This window comes from Polyodon spathula, chromosome 20, assembly GCF_017654505.1.
Source record: "Polyodon spathula isolate WHYD16114869_AA chromosome 20, ASM1765450v1, whole genome shotgun sequence".
NCBI classification, from domain to species: Eukaryota; Metazoa; Chordata; class Actinopteri; order Acipenseriformes; family Polyodontidae; genus Polyodon; species Polyodon spathula.
Genome location: NC_054553.1, coordinates 19,701,003 through 19,722,175, shown reverse-complemented (window position 1 = coordinate 19,722,175; position 21,173 = coordinate 19,701,003). Strand labels below are relative to the sequence as shown.

General features: G+C 42.5%; 1 protein-coding gene across 2 annotated transcripts in view; it reads left to right on the top strand.

The window, feature by feature from the left end:
• pkd1b (polycystic kidney disease 1b) overlaps positions 1-21,173 on the top strand; it is an 88,303-nt gene that overhangs the window by 45,936 nt on the left and 21,194 nt on the right. For both annotated transcript variants that reach the window (XM_041219816.1, XM_041219817.1), the window contains 13 exons: positions 397-572; positions 3,421-3,557; positions 5,255-8,910; positions 9,689-9,838; positions 10,131-10,268; positions 11,612-11,897; positions 12,454-12,676; positions 12,842-13,001; positions 16,535-16,669; positions 17,281-17,425; positions 17,851-18,426; positions 19,523-19,673; positions 20,341-20,593. In XM_041219816.1, coding sequence (XP_041075750.1) covers positions 397-572; positions 3,421-3,557; positions 5,255-8,910; positions 9,689-9,838; positions 10,131-10,268; positions 11,612-11,897; positions 12,454-12,676; positions 12,842-13,001; positions 16,535-16,669; positions 17,281-17,425; positions 17,851-18,426; positions 19,523-19,673; positions 20,341-20,593 — 6,186 coding nt within the window. The remainder of the gene's footprint in view (positions 1-396; positions 573-3,420; positions 3,558-5,254; positions 8,911-9,688; positions 9,839-10,130; positions 10,269-11,611; positions 11,898-12,453; positions 12,677-12,841; positions 13,002-16,534; positions 16,670-17,280; positions 17,426-17,850; positions 18,427-19,522; positions 19,674-20,340; positions 20,594-21,173) is intronic.

The window sequence follows — 21,173 nt, the reverse complement described above, 5'->3', positions numbered from 1 at the left end:
CACTCTATGTATTGGATCAAAAGATATTCCCATTATAAGGATGAAATGTTGTTGCACCTCAGAACTGGTGTATACTGGAATATATGTTGCGATATGACTTGGATTGTTATGTGTTTTTGTGGTGTTGAAACCCAAATCAAGTTTATCAATAGAGGAAAACAGCAAATTAGAAATTAATTTAACATTGGGCAAATATTCTCTTTTTATAAATCATCATAAGTGTTGTTTTTTCAAGAAATGCACCCATTGAAATAAACAAGTCTGACATTTCATTTAGGAGCTTGTGAGAAGTCAGTCTGGAGCAGGAAACTTTGAGAATGGTGCCTTGTTTTGCATGCTCCTGGTTAGGTAGTTCTGCCCCTTCGTTCCTCAGGAAGGTTTCTCTCTTGGTTTCAGGTCACTGCATGGAATCCTGTGAGCTCAGAGTCTCTGTTGGTGCAGCTCACTGCTGACCTCATGAACCCTCTGGCAGACCCCCATTTTCTATCCGTTGCCAAGGTGATGCCTGTCAATACTCTACAGGAGATCATCTTCCGGGTCAAGGTGGACATCTCCATCGATGTTACTCTCAGGTGAGGTCCCAACTTTACTCTTGTCTTGAAAAACACATGTTATAATGAACATGTAAAGTATTTTAAAACTTTAAATCAAGATGGATGATAATTTTTTCAGTGTTCAGTTTCATGAATATCAAACTGTACCCTTTTAAGTAGGGAATATTAACCATTACAAAATGGGTGTTTTCCTTTAAGACACCTGAACCTGAAAACTTTATACCAAAGACACTCGTCAGAGGAGGGTGATGTAATGCTGCTCCGCCCTTGCGAGCATAAATCCACTACTCACCCTGACATTATTGCCATTTTCCTTTTCAGCCTAACCTGATTAAAATCAAAGAGTTTATGTATATCCTCCTGTATATTTTCACGTTCTTTTTTAGCATTGCTTAGGTTATGTATGGAATCGCTAAAATAATTTCTAAAATGTGTTCTACCGTTCGGTCTCTCTAGCCCCACACGTTTTTACAAAAAGCATGGAGGCTATACAAGCCCCGTTGGAATACTCAACTATGTGGATGACTGGCTCATTTGTGCCAAGTCTCCAGCAAAGGTACACAAATATACAGAGCTCATCACCAGCTATCTACATCGGTTGGGCCTGAAGGTAAACCATGCAAAGAGCCGGCTAACACCCACCCATGTAGTGACCTATCTGGGAGTGTGCCTGGATTCAGGATGCATGTTGTCAACTCTGTCAGATGACAGAGTGCTAAAAGTAACCGCCTGCTTGGAGCTGTTTCAGCTCGGCAGGGCACTACCACTTGTGGTCTTCCAGAGGCTTCTGGACTTAATGCCAGCAGCATCAAACACTGGGTCTTTTGCATATGCGCTCTCTGCAGGCTTGGTTCAATCGCATGGCTTGTCCCGACACTGTCTACAGGTACTCTCTTGGTGGAAACAGATGGCCCATCTATGCCTAAGCGTAGCACTGGGCAGCGTCACCAGAAGAAAGGTTGACATCATCACAGACGCATCAAACTGAGGCTGGGGTGGAGTGTGGGAAGGCAGAGGCGTGCAGGGTGTGTGGCAACCTTGTCTAATCTATGCATTTCTGCCACTTGCACTGCTACCACTGTGCTTGGAGAAGGTCTGACAAGACCAGGATGCTCTTAATAGTCCCATACAGGCCCAAGAGAGTTTAGTACTCCCGTCTAATACAGCTCATGAGCAGCTAGCCATTAGAACACCCCAACCCATATAGCGTGCAGCTCTGGGTCTGGCCTCAAAACAGCTGCATTTGAGCTGTCTGGGGTTATAGTCACACTGGGACGTGTTTCAGACGTGGTGTTTGGCTTGTGGTTTCGAACTTGCACTATGGCAGTTATACTGCAATTTTTACAGGACCTTTTTGATGAGGGGAAATCCCCCAGTACCAGCTTGGTGAGCCATGTAAAAATTGATTCAGTGTCCCCAGGAGCTCATTTCCTGTCAGGACAATTTTTGAAAGGCACCCTGCGGCGTATGCCACCGGTAGAGGACTTAGTTCCTCGCTGGTTAAATGTAGTGCTTAATGCAAAATTTCCCTTTGAGCACATGCATTAGCTGGGCTGGAATTTTTGTCTTTCAGGACAGCTTTCTTGCTTGCATTTCACTCACCCGCTTAGCGGAGGTGATTGCAGGCATTCTCTGTTTCGAAAGTCTGTCTATTTTTTTCAGAGGCCAGAACGAAGGTTACACTTCGTACTAACCCGGCTTTTCTGCCGAAAACAATCTCGGCTTTCCACATTAACCAGTTGGTGGAATTGGAGGCTTTCCATCCCCTTCCTTTTGTGGACAGAAATAAAAGCTAGAGGCAGTCAGAACAATTTTTTGTCTGTTATGGAGCTATGAAAATAAATAATTTTAGTTTTGTATTAAACATTTTAATACATCTAAAGTAGATGTGTCACAGGGACAGGCTCTGTCTAAACAACGTCTATCCAAGTGGATAACAGGCGCAATACAGACTGCGTATGAACTTGCCAATCTGCCCCCTCCTGAGAAGCTCACAGGCCATTCCACCAGGGGTCGGGCGACTTTGTGGGCTCTGTTTCAAGGTGCATCGATCCAGGACATATGTAGTGCAGCAGTTTGGGCTTCCACCCATACGTTTGCCATGTTCTATTGACTGAATGTCGTGGGTTTGTACCACAAAGCAGTGTTTGGTTAGCTTTGTAGCTCAGTGTTATATACCATGTCCTTGTGACAGTTAGTTATACTCATAGAACATTAGGGAGAGTCCAGACTAATGTTTTTATTCCAGCTATGCTGGTATTGATTCAGGCACAAGGTGGCTTCAGCTTATCCCTTGTAGCTGTTTGATGTATGATCCATGCCCTTGCAACAGCTTGGGTATACTCACCCATTTTGTAATGGTTACTATTCCCTAGTTGAAAGGGAATGTTAGGTTATTATCATAACCCTGGTTCCCCGATATAGGAATATTAACCATTAACTTTGAGGTCGAGGCGTCCTTGGTTGCAGTTGTCAGAATAAAATGTGGATACTGTCATGGTGAGTAGTGGGTTTATGTGACTTTCCTCTGACCGGTGTCTTATAAAGTTTTAAGGTTCGGGTGATTTAAAGGGGAACATCCATTTTGTAACGGTTAATATTCCTATTTCAGGGAACCAGGGTTATGTTAATAACCCAACATTTTCAATTCATTATTTGAAATAAACACTAAATAACTCAGGAGCATAGGGTAATACATGATCATTTCTTATCAAGCCTACTATCACATTTGAGGCCTGTGCTTTAAACTCAAACCATTTGTTTTCTTCTTTTAAAAATCAAAGGGGTTTTAATAGTGTGTGTGTGTGTGTGTGTGTGTTTTATATTTCTTAGTGTCTTCTTACTCTTTCTCTCTTCCCTTGAGCAGGTGGGATTTTGGTGATGATAGCCCAGTGGTGGATCATGCACTGATCCCCCCATACAAGGCCAGTCTGCCCCAGCCAGACCCCGGGGTCAAGCAGGTCTACCTGCAGGACTCTGCCAGCCACACCTACACTCAGCCTGGTGAGGAATTCAATGCAGCCAGCCAGTAGCAATGTTGACTGCAAAGGTTATGTGAATAGTGATGTTTCACCTCAGTTATTATTGTTAGCTGGTTTAAAACAATCAGAAGTCAGAAATAGCATTACATTTTCCATGTAAATGTGAGGTGGGGTTTGCATGGGCAGGCCACTATACCCTGGTCAGTACAGTACAGTATATGCCATGAATGGAGGAACAAGCAGCTCTTACGAAGGAACATTCTTGATTTGCTTGTTCTTGTCTAGAGAAGAAGATGCTATTTTGTAACAAGTGAATTGTATTTAACCAGGGTTTGTGTGCCTCAGGAAAGCAGCTTAAACAGTGACTCCGCATTGGGCTTCCTTACACCCACCCAGGTTGCCGGTATTCTCCAATATTTCAGCAGCATTTCTGTGTCCAGATCAAGATGAAAAGCTGCTAGGCTTTCATTTTGATTTGGAGTAGCAATTACTTCCTCTATCTGTAAGACTGGAACCAATGAAATTAACATTATTAAAAAATCAGTTGTGGTGTGATAGGACTGAATGAGAAGATTTTAAAATGCAACGCTGGCTTTAACTTCTTGTAAGTAACTTCACAAATTCTTATTTATTCAAGCAAATGTCTTCATAGTGTTACAGCACATTGAGCATACTGGATACAACTCCATGGTACAGAGGATTACAAGGGAGGTCCCCTTTTCATTTGATATTTGTCCACATGGCAAAATGAGACATTAATTTACATATAGCCATTAGCGCACAGCCTATAACTCGGGCTCCTCCAATGCTCTTATGAAAGTTTACCATGGTGAATTTATCATAGTGTTTTTGCACTTTTCCCATGGTTTTACTTTACTTTTCCCATGGTTTCCTACTATTTTAACATGGTTTCACTGTGCTTTACTATACTGGACCATGGGAATACCATAATAAACATTTCTTAGAAACACTTATTATGGTATATCGTGGTATTCCCATGGTCCAGTATAGTAGAGCACAGTGAAAGTATGTTAAAACAGTAGGAAACCTTGGGAAAAGTAAAGTAAAACCATGGGAAACACGAAAATGCTATGATAAATTCACCATGGTAAACTTTCATAAGGGTGGTTACATACTTATTAACATAGGGGCACATATAGGAAAGACAAGCTTATCCTCTAAAAGACAAGCTTAACCCTACAGACTAGCTACAAAAACACATTAGTCCTTGCCCTAGTCTGATCTGATAACATGTGATGCATCCAACAGAATATTCAAGAACATTGCTATGCCAGTAGAGTAACACACCCCAAGCACCTCTGGCCCGAGCAAACGGGATATAGGTACTCATTTCAACTGTGAGTGGAAACCTACCAATACTAATTTTACCTACACCTGGAATGTTGGGATCTGGTCAGATGTCTCTGTTGTCCTCCCTTAAATCATGCTATGGGCTCATCCATATGGAAATATATATCCACTCCCCTCCAACAATAATTAGGAAAAATGAAATATTGCAGAACGACAGGGGGTGGGGCTCTTGATCACTAAACATCTTGTTATCTGTGAAAATGTTTTAATGAGCAATCAGTTCTAGTGCAAAACAACTGGTCGGGGAATTTGTTCTTTATTTTACCCCCATATTTGTATATTTACTTACTGGTCTACTTTTCCATTATACTGAATGTTAGTGAAATCCTTGTTTCTTGTTCTCTTTAGGTGACTACACAGTGCGAGTTCAAGCATTTAACAAGTACAACCACACTGAGCAGAGTGTTCCTGTGAAGGTTCGAAGTCCTCTGACTGCATTGACCCTTTCCTTGAATCCTTACCATCCTCTGGTCAACCAAAGCCTTGAGATAGAGGCAGTTCCTAGTCCCTCTCCCTACGGAATCAGTTACCGCTGGAACTTCAATGATGGCTCCCTCTTTCTGGAGGGACCCAATTCCACAGTGCATCACAGCTTCACAGCAAGCGGCTTGTACAATCTAACAGTAGTGGCCAATAACACATTGAGCTTTGTGACTTCTTGGCTTCTTGTTGTCGTGGGGGAAAGCATTAGCAACCTCCAACTGACTTCTAATGCTCCTAACGAGCTGGGCTCACCCACAGTGGTCAGCGGAACTGTGTCAGCTGGTACTGGACTGACATGGACCTTCGATATGGGCAGTGGACAGGTTTTTACCAACCTCTCTGGCAACTTTGTCTCCTATGTCTACACTGCAGCTGGGAATTACACGATCAACGTGATTGTGCGCAACTCTGTCAGTAGTGCTTCACAGTCTATAAGAGTGGAGATATACAAACTTATGGTACTTGGGATCCTTCCCTTAAGTTGCCAAGTGACTGGGGAAGAAGTCAGTTTCCAGGCTTTGGTGAACAGAAAGGTGAAGGACCTGAAGTTCTATTGGAGCTTTGGGGATGGAAGGCCTCTCTCCATCGTGGAGGGCAATTCTACGGTGATCCACGACTACTCAAGCCCAGGAAGCTACCCTATGAATCTGACAGTCTTCAGCCAGGTTGGCACGGCTTCCTATCAGAGAACCGTCTGCGTGGAAGACATGATAACAGCATTGACACTGAACTCCTCCAGCTCTGCCGTGGCCATAGATGAGGATGTGTGTTTCATTGCTGATATAGTTCCTCACCCAGATGTCCGGCACACTTACCGTTTCATGTGGAACAGTGGAATCGAGAATGAATCGCCCATCAGTGGCCTGAGAGATTTCTGTTATGCCTTTAGAAAAGAGGGAACCTACCAGGTCTCAGTGGAGGCCAGCAATAATGTCAGTAGCCGGAGTGACAGTGTGTTTGTTCATGTGCAAGAGCTTGTTGGGAAGCTTTGGATCAGGCATGATGGAGAAGATCTTGGGGCTTTGACTGTCAACAGGACTTACCAATTCATGGTGGGAACCACTAGTGGCACAAATATTACCTTTAAATGGGATTTTGGTGATGGCTCACCACCAAGTTTAGGGCAGAACTTTTCTCATACCTATAATACTCCAGGAATGTTTACTGTCACTGCAACTGGAGAGAATGCAGTAAGCTGGACAGTGGCCACCATGAAGATTTCTGTCCTGTCGCCTATTTCAGAATTGATTCTAAGCACCAGCCAGACTGCTGCAGAAGTTGGTCAAGCAGTTATAATAATGGCTAAGGTGAACTTTGAAGGGAATGCCCAATTCTATTGGTCAGTAGACCCATCCATCCTCCTGGAAGAAGGAACGTCAACTTTCCGTTATACATTTCCCAAGCCAGGAGTCTACCGAATCTCTGTATTAGCGCAAAATCTGGTGAGCAAACAACGAGCCTCTATCACGATAGAAGTATTTGAGAGGATCCGTGGACTGAAAATCCTCAGCCAGGATTTGATTTCTGGGAGATATGTCCCCACGAAAGCAAACTTATTTTTAACCGCATTTATCACGCACGGTTCCAATGTAAGCTATACATGGACTGTACATTTGGGGGGAACCCATGCATTGAAAAGCAAAGGGGACTCGTTGACATTCCTTCCTAATTCAGCTGGGGATCTGCAGGTGGATCTTAGAGCCAACAACCCCTTGGGAGTGCTGGATGAGAGAATCATGCTGAGGGCTGTGGAGTGTGTTACTGGAGTTAGGGTCCTAACTACAAGAGACAGTGTGGCTGTGGGCAGGCCTATTAACATCTCTGTTAGTGTGGATTCTGGGACAGACTTGCAGTATACCTGGTATACAGGCTCCGATCAGACTCCTCTGTTTTCCAATGTGTCCTTCCTTTCTCATGTCTACAGTTCCATAGGCTCTGTCATCATCAATGTGACTGTCAGCAATGTCCTGGGCTCTAGTGCTGGCTCAACAGAACTAAGGGTCCAGGAGCCTGTGTTTGATTTGAGCTTTCAGGTCCTAGGCACTTTGAAACCATTGTATGTCCCGTCAAATACAACCGTGAGGCTCCATGGCTTCGCGACAAAAGGGACTGATCTACAGTGGGAGTGGCATTTTCCTGGGACAATAGGACCCATCTTTTTGTACAACCAGGAGATTTCCTATTCCTTCAAGGAAGCATCCATGTACCAGGTGTCCCTCAATGCTTCTAATGACGTGAGCTGGAAGGAGGTATCTCACCAAGTTACAGTTCAGGACACCATTCAGGGTTTGGCTCTGGAGGTCAGTCGTTCTACAGTCTGTGAGGAAGACCAGATAGTTTTTAAGATGAGCGTCTTGAAGGGGACCAACATCACCTATTCCTTGAACTTCACCTCCCTGAACCTCTTGGTGGATCTCCAAAACAACATCTATGAGTGTTCTCACCTCCTGGTCGGCCGTCACAATGTCACAGTGAGGGCCGTGAATGACGTGAGCTCCCAGTCTAAATCCCTGGTGGTAGAAGTGGTGGAGAAGATTCGAGGGCTAAAACTAGTCAACAGGTCTCTTCCGGTCCTTGAAGCTCAGAAAGAGGTGAGCTTCCAAGCCCAGGTCGTCAGTGGCTCCCATGTAAGTTACCAGTGGCTGTTCCAGATTCCTGGATACCCAGATTACCCAGCATTGGGCCAAAAGGTCTTCTATACCCCACCAGGTGATGGAAGCCTTACTGTCAACGTGGTGGCCACCAATGCCTTTTGCTCCAATTCCTTAACGGATGCTCTGATGGTGCAGTCTCCTGTCCTGCAGGCTACGCTTGCTACTAATGGTACTGATGTTTTCACCAACCAGACTGTGACCTTCTGGGTAGTCCTAAGAGGAGGGAGCAATTTGCACTATGAGTGGAACTTTGGCGTCTCTGGGAAAGAAGTAATTTACAGAACCAGGAACAACACAGCTGTCCATATCTTTCAAGAAGCAGGGTCCTATTTAGTTGGAGTGAAAGTCTTTAACCAAGTCAGCTTGTCCACTGCCCAGATGCTCATTACAGTCCGGAGTCTGGAGTGCAGTGTCCCTAAAGTTATTCTGATACAGAGGGAGACCAACATCCTGAAGTCTAGGCCCAGCTACTTCGAAGCCAGTGTACATCTGCAAGGCTGCACCACTTATAGGGCTGGCTACTCCTGGGAGGTCTTCATGGGTCCCAGCTGCCTGGAGCAGGATAGGGTTCCCCTAGGGAGTGCTGACGTCTCCACCCCTTTACTGATCCTCCCCAAGCTGACTCTGGACTTGGGCTCCTACTGCCTGAGATTCACAGCCGCTCTGTTGGGCACCCCTTTGCTGCAGCAACAGACTCTGAATATCACAGTGGTGCAGAGTCGACTGGTGGCCCTCATCAGGGGCGGGTCCCACAGGGTCTGGTCAGCTCACGATGACCTCCTATTGGATGGGACTGACTCCCATGACCCTGACACTGGAGTTGGGGAAGAGGATGAGATGGAGTACCAATGGGACTGCGTCATTCAGGTAAGCAAGGCCTTTCCTTCATGGCTCTGTGAGCAACTAAGCAACATTTCAATTTTCTTCTCTTATTAGCACTGGCAACAGCATTACTGTTCTCTAAAAGCATTGCAACCACTTCAGAATGTATTTTCTTACCTCTCAATAGCACTAACAACATAATCGCTCTCAATACAATGCTTTTAAATTAATTTCTTACCTGTATGTTGTGTATAAGTTAATATGTACAGTTGACCCTGACTCATCGATAATATGTCTTCTTATGAGTACTTTGGTTGACAGAATATCATAACTTAGCTTTGCATTTGCTTTGCTGTCCGGTTGCCCACCCAAAATGCTGACGGAAAGACACTCTTATTGCATAAAAGACAGAGACAACAATGCTAGAGACATGTAGATTCCTTTGAGATCCAGTAGATGTAAATGCCATTTGAACATGTTGTTTATTTAACTGTCCCTTATCCACTCATTTTGTGGAGTTCAGAGTTGAGTTTAGAGATTTGTTTTATTTTGACCTGGCAAAGTGCTTTGAACCATTTTGAAAAGCCCAGCCCCTTCACAAAGATGCAGGAATTAATAAAATGTCTTGCATTTCCTCATTCCAGTGATAGTGACATCACTGTAGAAATCCAGAACAATCAGTCAGTTACTCCTGTATCAGATCTAACAAGTACAATGTGGAGTGGACAGTAAATTAGATTGTATGATAGCACTCATTCAACTATGACACTTGAGCAATACATCTGTAGGAAAAATTGACACTCTCTGCTTGATCTCCCTACAGAACATGTCCGCTCCTTCCTGCATTCCCCAGCACCTGGTCAACCACAGTAGCTTGACCCTGTCCAGTGAGAATCTGTTGCCTGAAAGTGTCTACATCTTCACTGTAACTGTCCGCAAAGCAGGGAAGCAATGTGTCTCCACCATGCAGACCGTGAGTCTCTCTTTCTCTCTCTCTGTGTTTTGCATGGTCACCCTTTATGTCAGTTATTTGAGCCTCGGGTTGTGTTGTGTGCACTTTTGCCCTGTTGTCCTGACTACCCTCCTTCAGCCCTTTACTCCTCGTATTCCTAGACTGTATTGTATGTTGTCCAGGGATTAATGGCTTCAACTAATTCACAGCTTTTTGCCAAGAAGATTTGCTGTTTTATAAGAGTGCTCTTATATCAGTAGTTCTTTCTTTCTCTCTCTTTGTTTGTCACCTACAATCTTTTCTTGTCTCTCAGGTGACAATGAAGCCTGGTCAGGTCTTGCCTGTGTCGATAGCGTGCCTCTCTTGCAGTGCCCTTTCCAGCTATGGAGTGAGTCAGAGTGTCCACGTCACCCTGTCCGGATATTGCCCCTCCTGCAGCAGCCGGGCACAGGTATGTTTGTCGCCACTGCCCTTTTACTGCGGTAAAAGTAATGTAAAGAGTAGTAAGGCATGATGAATTCATGGTACAAGTGCATTCCTTATAACGGACTCCAAAGGACCATGAAAATCTGTACTTTATAATGAAGTGCGTAGTAAACAATTCGAAATGCTGTATGTAACTGCGAACAGAAGAGCATTAAATATAAACAATACAAGAAAGCTTAATTGCCAAAGAACAGGAGTTTGGTATTTGTATAAAACACGTCCCTATGGGCCGTACAATGTAATAAGTATTATAATTTTACAAATACATATTTTCATTAAATGCAATTAAAATTGTATACGTTATTTGTTTAAACTGTATAACGGATGTGCAAAAAAACCCATAGAAGACTAAAAGTAAACATCAACTCTTTTTCCTGCCCGACATCACAGATGCTGCTGTGACTGTCATTTACTGTACCAGATGTACCTTATTTGTGCAAAATATCTACCTGTGGAACAGGAAAACTGTACCTAATAAAACGGTACTGCATGTATTAAACTGTACGTATTAAACGCAAAAGACCTGCCTATGGAACAGGAAAAGTGTATGTACTAAACAGTACTGTATGTTACAAATTAGTCTGTTTTAACCAGGGTAATTCCCCATTAAAACCCATGCTATTTGACAGGGACATGTCTCCTCAATACGTTGAAAATGGAACTGCGTTCTAAGAGGATCCGTTACAAGAATTGCACCTGTATAAGTTGAGTGCATCTGTATATGTGGAGTGCACCTGCATAAGTGGATGCATCTGTACGTGCATGGTAAAAGTATAGAATAGTATAGTTTTATATTGGGAGGAGTATTAAAAATGTGATGAATACAGTTACATATACAGTTACATATATATATATTATATATTGTACGGATACTCATATATATATATATATATATATATATATATACATATATATATATATATATATATATATATATATATATATATATATATATATATATATATATATATATAATATATATATATATATATATATATATATATATTTCATACTGCTAAAATTAGTTGTTTCTGATTTTAATCTCAGATTTTTCTCAATAATATAGGAATACTTTTTCTAAAATAATACAAATTAATTAATTATCTGTCTTGAAAGCTACAAAAAAAGAGCCAGCAAGGGAATTCATTTTACTATTACTTTACTATTATTCTTAGTTTTTCTTATCATAGAAACAAGTCCTGAAATAAACCACATTTTCTTAAAAAGAAAGACATTCTTGATAGCTTGAATTAAAGTACAGTGTAGTAATATACATGAATGAAGCGTTACGGGTCTTACTCCCCTCAGTTCCACTGGGAGGCTGTCGTTCGAGGCGGTGAAGAGGTTTTGGATCTGGACAAAGTGAGCACCTCCACGGGCCCCTTTTTCCCTGACCTGGTGGTGAGGCAGGGGGTGCTGAGGGATGGGGTGAACTACACCTTCACCCTGAACGTGGTTGACCCACAGGGGGCTCTGTGGGGCTCTGCCAGCATCACCTTGGTCCCCAATCACCCCCCTAGTGGAGGAACCTGCACACTGCAGCCTGATACTGCCATCTACCTGCTGGAGACTCCTGTCACATCAAACTGCACTGGTACGTACGTACACTGAGTGTACAGGTACACACACTGCCAAAGACAGCACAGCTACACACAAAATTGTTATTGATTATCGTATCATCTGAAATGATCATGTTTTTGAAAGGATCAGCCCCATTGCAAGTGAGATTTTTTATTTATTTATTTATTTATTTATTTATCTTTCTGTAGACAACAGATTTGTCACTAAAGAGATCTGTTTGTACATTTTTAGTTGTTATTTGATATTTGTAGTTTTAAGGTAGTCAGATGTTTAGTTTAGCTTTGTTACTCTTTGAGTAAAAGGCTCTGTGGATCCCTCAGTTTCTTGTATCATGCTGTGTCGAGTACCTGACCGCCCTATCTCTGTTCCGTTTCTTGTATCATGCTGTGTCGAGTGCCTGACCGCCCTGTCTCTGTTCAGTTTCTTGTATCATGCTGTGTCGAGTGCCTGACCACCCTGTCTGTTCAGTTTCTTGTATCACGCTGTGTAGAGTGCCAGACCGCCCTGTCTCTGTTCAGTTTCTTGTATCACGCTGTGTCGAGTGCCAGACCGCCCTGTCTCCATTGCAGGATGGAGGGATGCAGACAGCACCCCCTCTCAGCTCATCTTCAGCATGGTGGCAGAGCTGTGTCTGGAGGGCTGCAGGCAGTGCCATCGCTTCACCCTCTACAGGGGCACCAAGCCCAGCTTCAGCAGCCTGCTTCCCCTGGGACCACCCGGGGCCTTCAGCACCATCACTGTGCTGATCCAGGTGGAGAACTCCCTGGGGGCCAAGACCACCGCATTCAACAGGTCAGAAACACACACCACACACAGACCCCCCCTGTGTTAAACTGACTTTCCTTACCTCTCCTGTTGTTTCCTCTAGTCTCCTCTCCTCTCATTTCTTTATCTCTTCTCTTCTCCTCTTCCACTCTCTCATGTTTTCAACTCTCTCTCTCTTACTCTCTGTTGCAGGACTCTGTCAGTCTCCATGCCTCTGCTGCCCTCAGGTTTCCAGAGCATCACTGATTGGCTGAAGAACAAGAGCCAATCAGAGCTGTGGGGCGTGGTGCAGCAGGGGAACCCCCAGGAAGTGATCCCTTACTCCATCGCTCTGATCAGCGCACTCAACCAGGTGGGGGCACCAGACTGAGGACCAGCCCCAACACAGAACTTTAACACAGAACAGAAACTCAGAGCTTTAGAACATAAAAACATAAGACATATCTGTCAAGATCCCAGGACACTTGACCAGAAGAGGGGGACCAGAAGAGGGGGCATTTAAATATAGATGCTCAGAAACTAAACTAGAATTCAGTATAAGAGTCCTTTAGTATAGCCTTAGAGATGATGGTGTTGAATCAAGGGTGTGGTTTGGGGTGCATGTTGTCATGGGCGTCCACAGAATTAATTCTTGGGGGGGGGGCAAGGTGTTTAAAAGTAGTCTGGTGACATGGTTTTGTATTGCATAATAATTCTTCTAAGCCTCATTTACATTAACAACTCAGACTTAAAAAAAAATCCGATGAAGACCAATACTGTAAATGTGCCTCCATTAGGGTTGCCCGAAGATTTGTAATTTCATTTCATATAGATGCTCAGAAATCGTATCCTGCGAAGGATATAAATTTAAAAAACAAAAACAAAACCCAAAAAACTTTACACGTGTAGCTTTGAGAGAGTAGCTCATACCCAAACAGCAATGAACAGTGTTAACCCTAGCCTCTATATTGACTCTGATTACTAAATTCAGACTAACGAACAACCAGAAATACTGAGTACAATGATTTAATCTAATTAGTAATAAGGTACCTTAGTGGTCTGGGTTTCTTTGCGCTCCTGGTTGTTTGAATGTGTGAGTTCTTTAACGTCGTGCAGCCTTTCTCTCCCTGTAGTCTGCACACTGACTGCACAAGTCCTGCCAAGGAATCTCTGGACAGCCAGCTTGTTATCCTTTTGGTCAGCTTAGTGTGCCTTCCTATAGCTTTCAAAAACATTATATCATCACCTGAATAGATGACTCCTCTGTACTACTGTGTACCACTATCTGAGAGAGTTAAGGTAGGGCTAAGGAAAGGTTTTAAAAATAACTAACAATTTAATTATTTTTGTTTTCTCAACTATTTATTATTTAAATAAAGTAAATTATTAACAATTAATTAAGATTGGGCCATTTTATATGCATTCTGAGACCAAAAAATGGTCAAAGGTCAAATTGCGTTTTAACAAGACCGATATCTATTTAAATATTTATTAACCAATTTTTTGGTCTGAAAAAGATGACTGTACATTGAATTTTGTTTTGTGAACTTTAGCAAAGACATACCTCATTGGTTGTTGCATAAAAATCTTAGATTTATTTATTTTTTTTAAATATATAAATTCATCTTTCTAGCCTATGGCATACAGGCAAAAAGCAATATGGTGACTTTTCGATTTTAAGCTTTAAAACATTTCTTTACATCTATTCTTTTAAACAATACAAAAAATGCATGTCTTCTGGCAAAATATTAAGACACAATGAATTATATGCAGTAAAAATCACTTGTGAGTAAGGGTCAGTCAGCACACAGATTTCCTACAAGAAATCGGTTTTTAGGAATTCAAAAATGTTCTCTATATCTGTGTGCCTCAGTTTTAGAAGTAGTGTTAGCCCATTCAGTCTGTTTACAGCACATTTCGTGTTGACATCATAGCAGGATTTCTGAGAACTGCTTGCTGTGGAGTGATGTTTTTTCATATACGGGATATGATCACTTGATATGATCAATTCCGCTTCCTCTGCTGGTACATGTGCGATCAAGGTTGTTTTTCTAAACAGAATGAGGTTTAAAAACATTTTAAAGCAAACTTTACTTCACTGTGGGCGCTGGCATCTTCTTCAGGCGCGTTGTCAGAACTGCTGTAAATTATACAAAACACAGTGTAAAACATATGCAAATTAGCAGAATGGTAATGATCCGTCACAAACATGTGACCTTTCCTTATCCCTACCTTAAATTAACGTAATATTCTTTTCAGGAGTCATTTACTCTCCAGCATTGTGGCTTTCGTGGTGTTTGACTGTAACACCCCTTTTAAAATGACCCTGACCATTTTTTAATGTATCTTGGTTTCTAAATTAAATCAGAGAAGCTGTTCATTGTGAAAAAATTCATAAAGGAGAGGTGAAAAGTCAGAAGAAAACACTGAAACCAGAAGTGTGTGTGTGTGTGTGTGTGTGTGTGTGTGTGTGTGTATGTTAACGCGTCTCGACACGTAGGAGAGGGAGGATTCTCTTGTCCACTATCCTTGTCCTCTCTAGTAGTCACCTCCTGCCAATTTCCGAGTCCTGTGGGATTGCTCCATTATTAATAGATTTATTGAATATGAAACATATTGGTTTAAAAATGTGTTCTCTCGTCTCCCTGAGGACTCCTTGGCAGATTCCATCGGGCCCTGGGAATTTGTTTATTTTAAGTGCTGCTAGCTGCATTAGTACTTCATTCTTTTCTATAACAAATTCTGGTAACAATGTTTGTGTACATTCTGTTAACCTTGGTATATTGTATAAACCCTTCTTTGGAAATACTTGTACAAAATACTGATTAAGTGCATCTGCAATTTGGTTGTCTTTAGTCACTAAGTTACCACTGCTGTCATGTGAACTACTGACTTCCTCTTTCAGTTTTCTTTTAGAATTAACATATTTAAGAAATCCTTTTGGATTAAGTTTACTTTTTGCCGCAGTTATCTCTCTAATTCTCTTTTCGCTCACCTAGACTGCTTTTTAAGGTCTCTAGCCTCTCTGTAACTCAGAGCTGTAACTCAGAGCTGTAATTCAGTGCTTTAACACAGAGCATTAACACCGAGCTATAACTCAGAGCTGTAACTGAGAGCTGTAACACAGAGCTGTAATTCAGTGCTTTAACACAGATCTTTACTCAGTAATGTAATTTAGAGGGCTTTTAGCTGATGAGATAAGGAGAGAATTAGGGTCTGGATGGTTAATGATATTGAAAGGGAGGAGAGAATTGCACCCTCCAGGTGAAATGACCTACGAAGCGCAGGACCACCTGAAATAAGGCATGCAAACTGAAAGCTTCCTTTAACCTAGGGTGGTACCAGATAGCCATGTTTTAAATGAAAATACATATTGCTATAATATGTTCAAAACTACAAATGTGAGCTCTATATAGGTAATAAAAGCTGCTATAATCCTTTTGAAGAGAGTTTTTCTATTCCAGACCGCAGGCATCATTAACACTTTAATGGACTGCCAAGTTCTGAAAATGAAAGGATGTGATGATGGTTTGTTTGTAGCTCATGGTAACGAAATGCAGATGTGTTTTTTGTGGTGTCTTTAGTTGTTCAGTCACAATGCTGGGTGTTTTAGAATCTCACAGTATATTTCATGAGCCCATTACCTGCTTTCATATCCTCTAAAGCAGCAACAAGCCTTCTGTAAATCATATATACATTTTATTTATCGGGCAGTTAGTAATTTGGCTTTTTCTTTCTAATCTGCCTATATTATTTGGTAGCAAACTTCTGAAAAGACTCCACAAGGCAGATAATGGTGAAGTGACAGGGAGCAGTCTTGTGGCAGTCCGGTATGAACTGTTGATGAGCTATGGTCAGTGGTGTACAGTAATCAAGGGCTTCATGTTGTTTTTTCTCTGTTTTCAGGACAGGAATGTGAGCGAGGAGGAGCTGGGAGACAGAATCTCAATCCGCAGCAACATCACGCGAGCCCTGACCTCACTCAACATCTCCACCATACAGGATGTGGTGCAGCTCAGCGCTGCCCTGGCACAGTGTGTGGTGAGACTCAGACACTAGCCTCCATATAACCACCATCTCATCTTCTCAATAGAGATAGAAACTGTCTTTACCACAGATGCCAACCTCCATATAACCACCATCCCCACCAAACTTGAAGAATTTGAATGTGTTGCATTGAACAGATTGAGCTGGGAGGCCTAAAAAAGACACAATTTGAATAAGCACTTGAATGTTCTGTACTACCATCTCAGAACAATGAGTTATGAATCTGATATGTCAGATCAGTTCATTGTCTTTTATTGTACATTGGGTTGGCAGATTGGAGTTTCACTTTTTACAGTAAGTAAGTTAGTTTCAAACATGACACTGCCTTGTGCCAGCTAAAAAAAAAAGACAAGACCCTAGTGATTTTACAGATGATTTATATGGTTATATCAGCCTGTGTATGTCTTTATGCCAAACGTGTGATTTCTAGAGAACTGCTGATTCACTTGTCATGAGATTTGCTAAGTTTTCAGAATGTGAGCAGATGAAGAGATTTTTTTTGCCATGTTAATCAAGGTAATAATAGATTTGAATATTTGAACTTTATGTGGGCTTGCCATGGTCCTTTATCAAGTGCGTGTGGTTCTCCTCGCTCCTGTCTGCAGGTTGTCCCCCAGGAGTTTGTGTGTGAGGAGTGCCAGCATAGGACCCTTGAGGTCACCCACAAGATGATCTCCATCATCGGAGAGGAGCTGGTGCGGGGCGACGCCACCCCCACCTCCACTGGCACAAACATCCTGCAGATCCTGGGTGAGCCTCCTCTCTAAACCTGGCTTGAGGACCAGCGAGCCCTGTTAGAACTGGCCAGGGAACATTCCTTTTTAAAAAGTCATTTAGTAAGCCCCAGCACCTTTAGATTGTTCTGGACTGGCTGGTGCATTTCGTTCAGACAGAGTTAGAACAGGGATATATGTTAGCATCAGTACTGCTGTCATGAGCCTTGTTAGGTTTACAGGCTAGCCACCTGGTGAGCTTGAGTAAACACCTGCAGGGCTGGCCTTTGTCTTCCAGGGGCCGGTAGCTCACAGGCACCCACTGAACCTTTTGAGCTGCTGTGGGGATTTCTGGTGGTGAGGCAACATAATTGTATGTGGGGATAAAGTTAGTGGACACATGAATGTGCTAAATGTATGATAGAGCTGACATCAATAACATTTTCCTGTTTACTCTTAAAGGTGGCTCGATGGCCGCAGCAGACTACAACAACACAACAGCAGGCCAGAGCTCTGAACTCACAGTGTCAGCCTTCAGCCTCATGTTGGCGCTCATGAGGTCCCTGATGCGCTCGCGGGTCCCCAGGGAGGAGACACTAAGCCTAGGAGTCCCTGAAATCCAGATCCAGGGCCACAGGGCCGACCCCAGCAACCTGCTCTGCACCAGGCTTTCACAAAACTGCAACTTTTACATCCCCCGGGCACTAAGCAGCCAGTTAGAGCAGAGTAGGGAGGTGGTGCAGATCCTGATGCAGATGGAAGTGAACCCCTTTTCACTTAGCCTGCCGCACGCACACCCCATCTCCACCGGCCTTGCTGCCATGGAGTTCACCACTCCCCAGGGCCAGCCCATTCCCATTGCAAACCTGTCCAATGAAAACGCCATTCAGGTGGTCCTGCCGAATCAGGCTGGGGATGAAAGCGGAGCTAGTGACGTCACAATCCCTCCACAGGGCTCGGTCAATTTCACGGTGAAGGCTGTCAACAGCAACCCGGAGGCTGGCCTGTACATTTCCTTCAGATTCACTCTGCCTCCAGGTACAGAGCACACACTGCAACAATATGTTCATTTGTATTGCTTCTGGGTTAAAAGATCAGGTTAAATTTTAACATATTACATATTAACACTTTGGGGTGGGCAACGATATGAAAATTGTATATCGATATCATGCACGTGTTTTGATATTGATATCGATAATTTCAAAGTCTTCCAAAACACAGAAATATAATAGCACAATTGCAATATCAAACATATAGATGTTAACTGATCTTTCCATATGAAACGGTTGGCCAATGGTGCTTGTGCAGCATGCATGCAAATAACATAGCTACCTCTGTGACTATGAAGGGGAGTTACTATGTTTTTTTATTTAAATTGTACCTGTCTTTTTAAAAACGTGTAATAAGTTTCAGCACTGCTCTATTAAACTGTTTCAATTAGCATATACTGTTTGTGTGTCATAATAATTAGTGCATACTCAGTTTATAAAAGTCCATTTGTATTTTTAGCAGTATTAGCAATAAAAAGTATGTCTCAGCAAGCTTACATACATTTCTTTTTTTTAATCCCACGATATCGCTATATGAAAATTATTATCGATATTGAATGATATTGATATCATATCAAAATATTGATATTGGTGCCCATCCCTACTTTTTCCCCTTTAGCATATTGGACAATTGGGTGGAAATCAGGTGGAACAGGGTATATATTTTGTACTTTCTTATATTTTTTATGTTAATATGCTTGAGGCAGGAGCTGCTGTTTAGTTCTAGTTGCCTGGCTAGTTCAGTAACTGTCAGTGCCATCTAGTGCACAGCTGTATATTGCCAGCAGTAGAAAAAGAATGTAATCCTCAGTGTCTGTTCTTTAGATGGCGCTGGCTCTTAGTTCTATAAAAGGCACTGTCTGATATAGCTTGCATTATAAATTTCTATGACAACTGGAAGGAAGTAGAACAAAAAACAGCACCTAAGCTCAGAGTCAAACCACAATAACACATAACATATGAAAGAAAAGTCTGCAAGTTGCTTTATGAATGCCTAATATATAAATGTAGGTCATTGTAAATTGGTGTTCCCTCAATATCCTAACAGCACTGCCTCTTCACGCAGTTGCTTCTCTCTGTTCCAGGTTCGAAGCAGGAGGGGAATGCCGTTGTACGGATCTACATTGACGCGAGACCGGGCCCCAGTGAATCCCAGCACTCTCTGATGGAGGAAGTCTCCCTCTTCCAGCACTCTGATTGGGCCGCTGGGGAACACACTGTCTTCCTGTCCCCCCTGTGAGTCATACAGCCAGTGCCTTGAAGGGGCTCCAGCTACTACAATGCTGTGCACTTCCATTCACTACACAGCTCTCTAATAGGCAGTTTCAAAGAAACACATGTTATAGTAAACAGTACATAGGGTTAGGTTTAACACTGAATAGTTGAATGGTACTCTGCTAATCCCTCACTTCAATTTCAAAGCAGCATGTTTGTGTATGTTTAAAGTGCTACTTGTAACGAACTAACGAAGTTTATACTTTAATAATAAAGTCTTTGTCGAGTGTGCAGTTTCAGATGGACAGTAGTTCAGTTGTGGTTGCAATCCATTACATATTAATGACATTTTATAACTTTGAAAAGTACGTTTAAAAGACTCCAAGCAGTTTTAAAGCAGTTTACAAAACTGTACACAAATTGAGCACCAGTCATTTTATAATTATATATTTTTTAAAGTGGTTAGTAGTCAACTAGTTGTTTTATCCCAATGATTCGCAGTCATTCTACCAGTCACAGACACTACATCAAGTTAAAGACATCTGTTTGCAAGCCAGGAAGAGTCTAGAACAGCTTCATGAATATCAACCTGTAGTGCAGTGAAGGTTCTGTGACTCGTTCTATCAGCTGCATCAGTAATGCCTCTCTCAATTAGTAATGTGAGTGTTTCTCCCCCTGGTGGTGGCAGGTATAACGACACGGTGCGGCAGTTCTTTGTGAATGTGAGCAGCGTCCTATCTGAGGCACAGGTGCAGGCCAGGGTGACTGTATTCTCATCGCTCTGCCAGTTCTTCAGCCTGGAGGAGAAGCTCTGGAGCACGCAGGGCCTGAGCCCCCTGGAGCGGGCCAGCCTCAAGCAGGCACACTGCCTTACCCAGCACCTCACTGTCTTCGGAGCCAGCCTCTTCATCTACCCAGACGCCCTGGTCTTCCTGCCTCCCGTGAGTAACAGCAGACAGAGCCATCCCACCAAGCTTTACACTCCACTGTTAACTCTTATTAGCACTAACAACATTACCACTGCTTCCCTATAAAGGAACACTAACCAACAAACCCATGTTTTACCTTCTGTTAGCATTAGCAACCTGGTCACTGCCCCCCATAAATGAGTGTTAACCAAGGCTTTAGAATGTATTTATTGCTCTCTCATTAGCACTAGCAACATTATCACTGGTCTTACTTTAAAGGAGTACTAACCATAGCTTTAAAAAAACTCTTTCCTACCTCTAATGAGCACTAGCAACCTTATCACTGGTCCTATATACAAAGGAGTCTTAACCAAGGTTTTAAAATACATTTCTTACCTCTTGTTAGCACTAGCATTGCTTGTATTTTCTCTTCATTTTGGATAAACAGGTCTACACAATAAACAGCTGCCTCTGCTGCTTCCTTTTAGCAAATTAGAACATAAGAACATAAGAAAGTTTACAAACAAGAGGAGGCCATTCAGCCCATCTTGCTCGTTTGGTTGTTAGTAGCTTATTGATCCCAGAATCTCATCAAGCAGCTTCTTGAAGGATC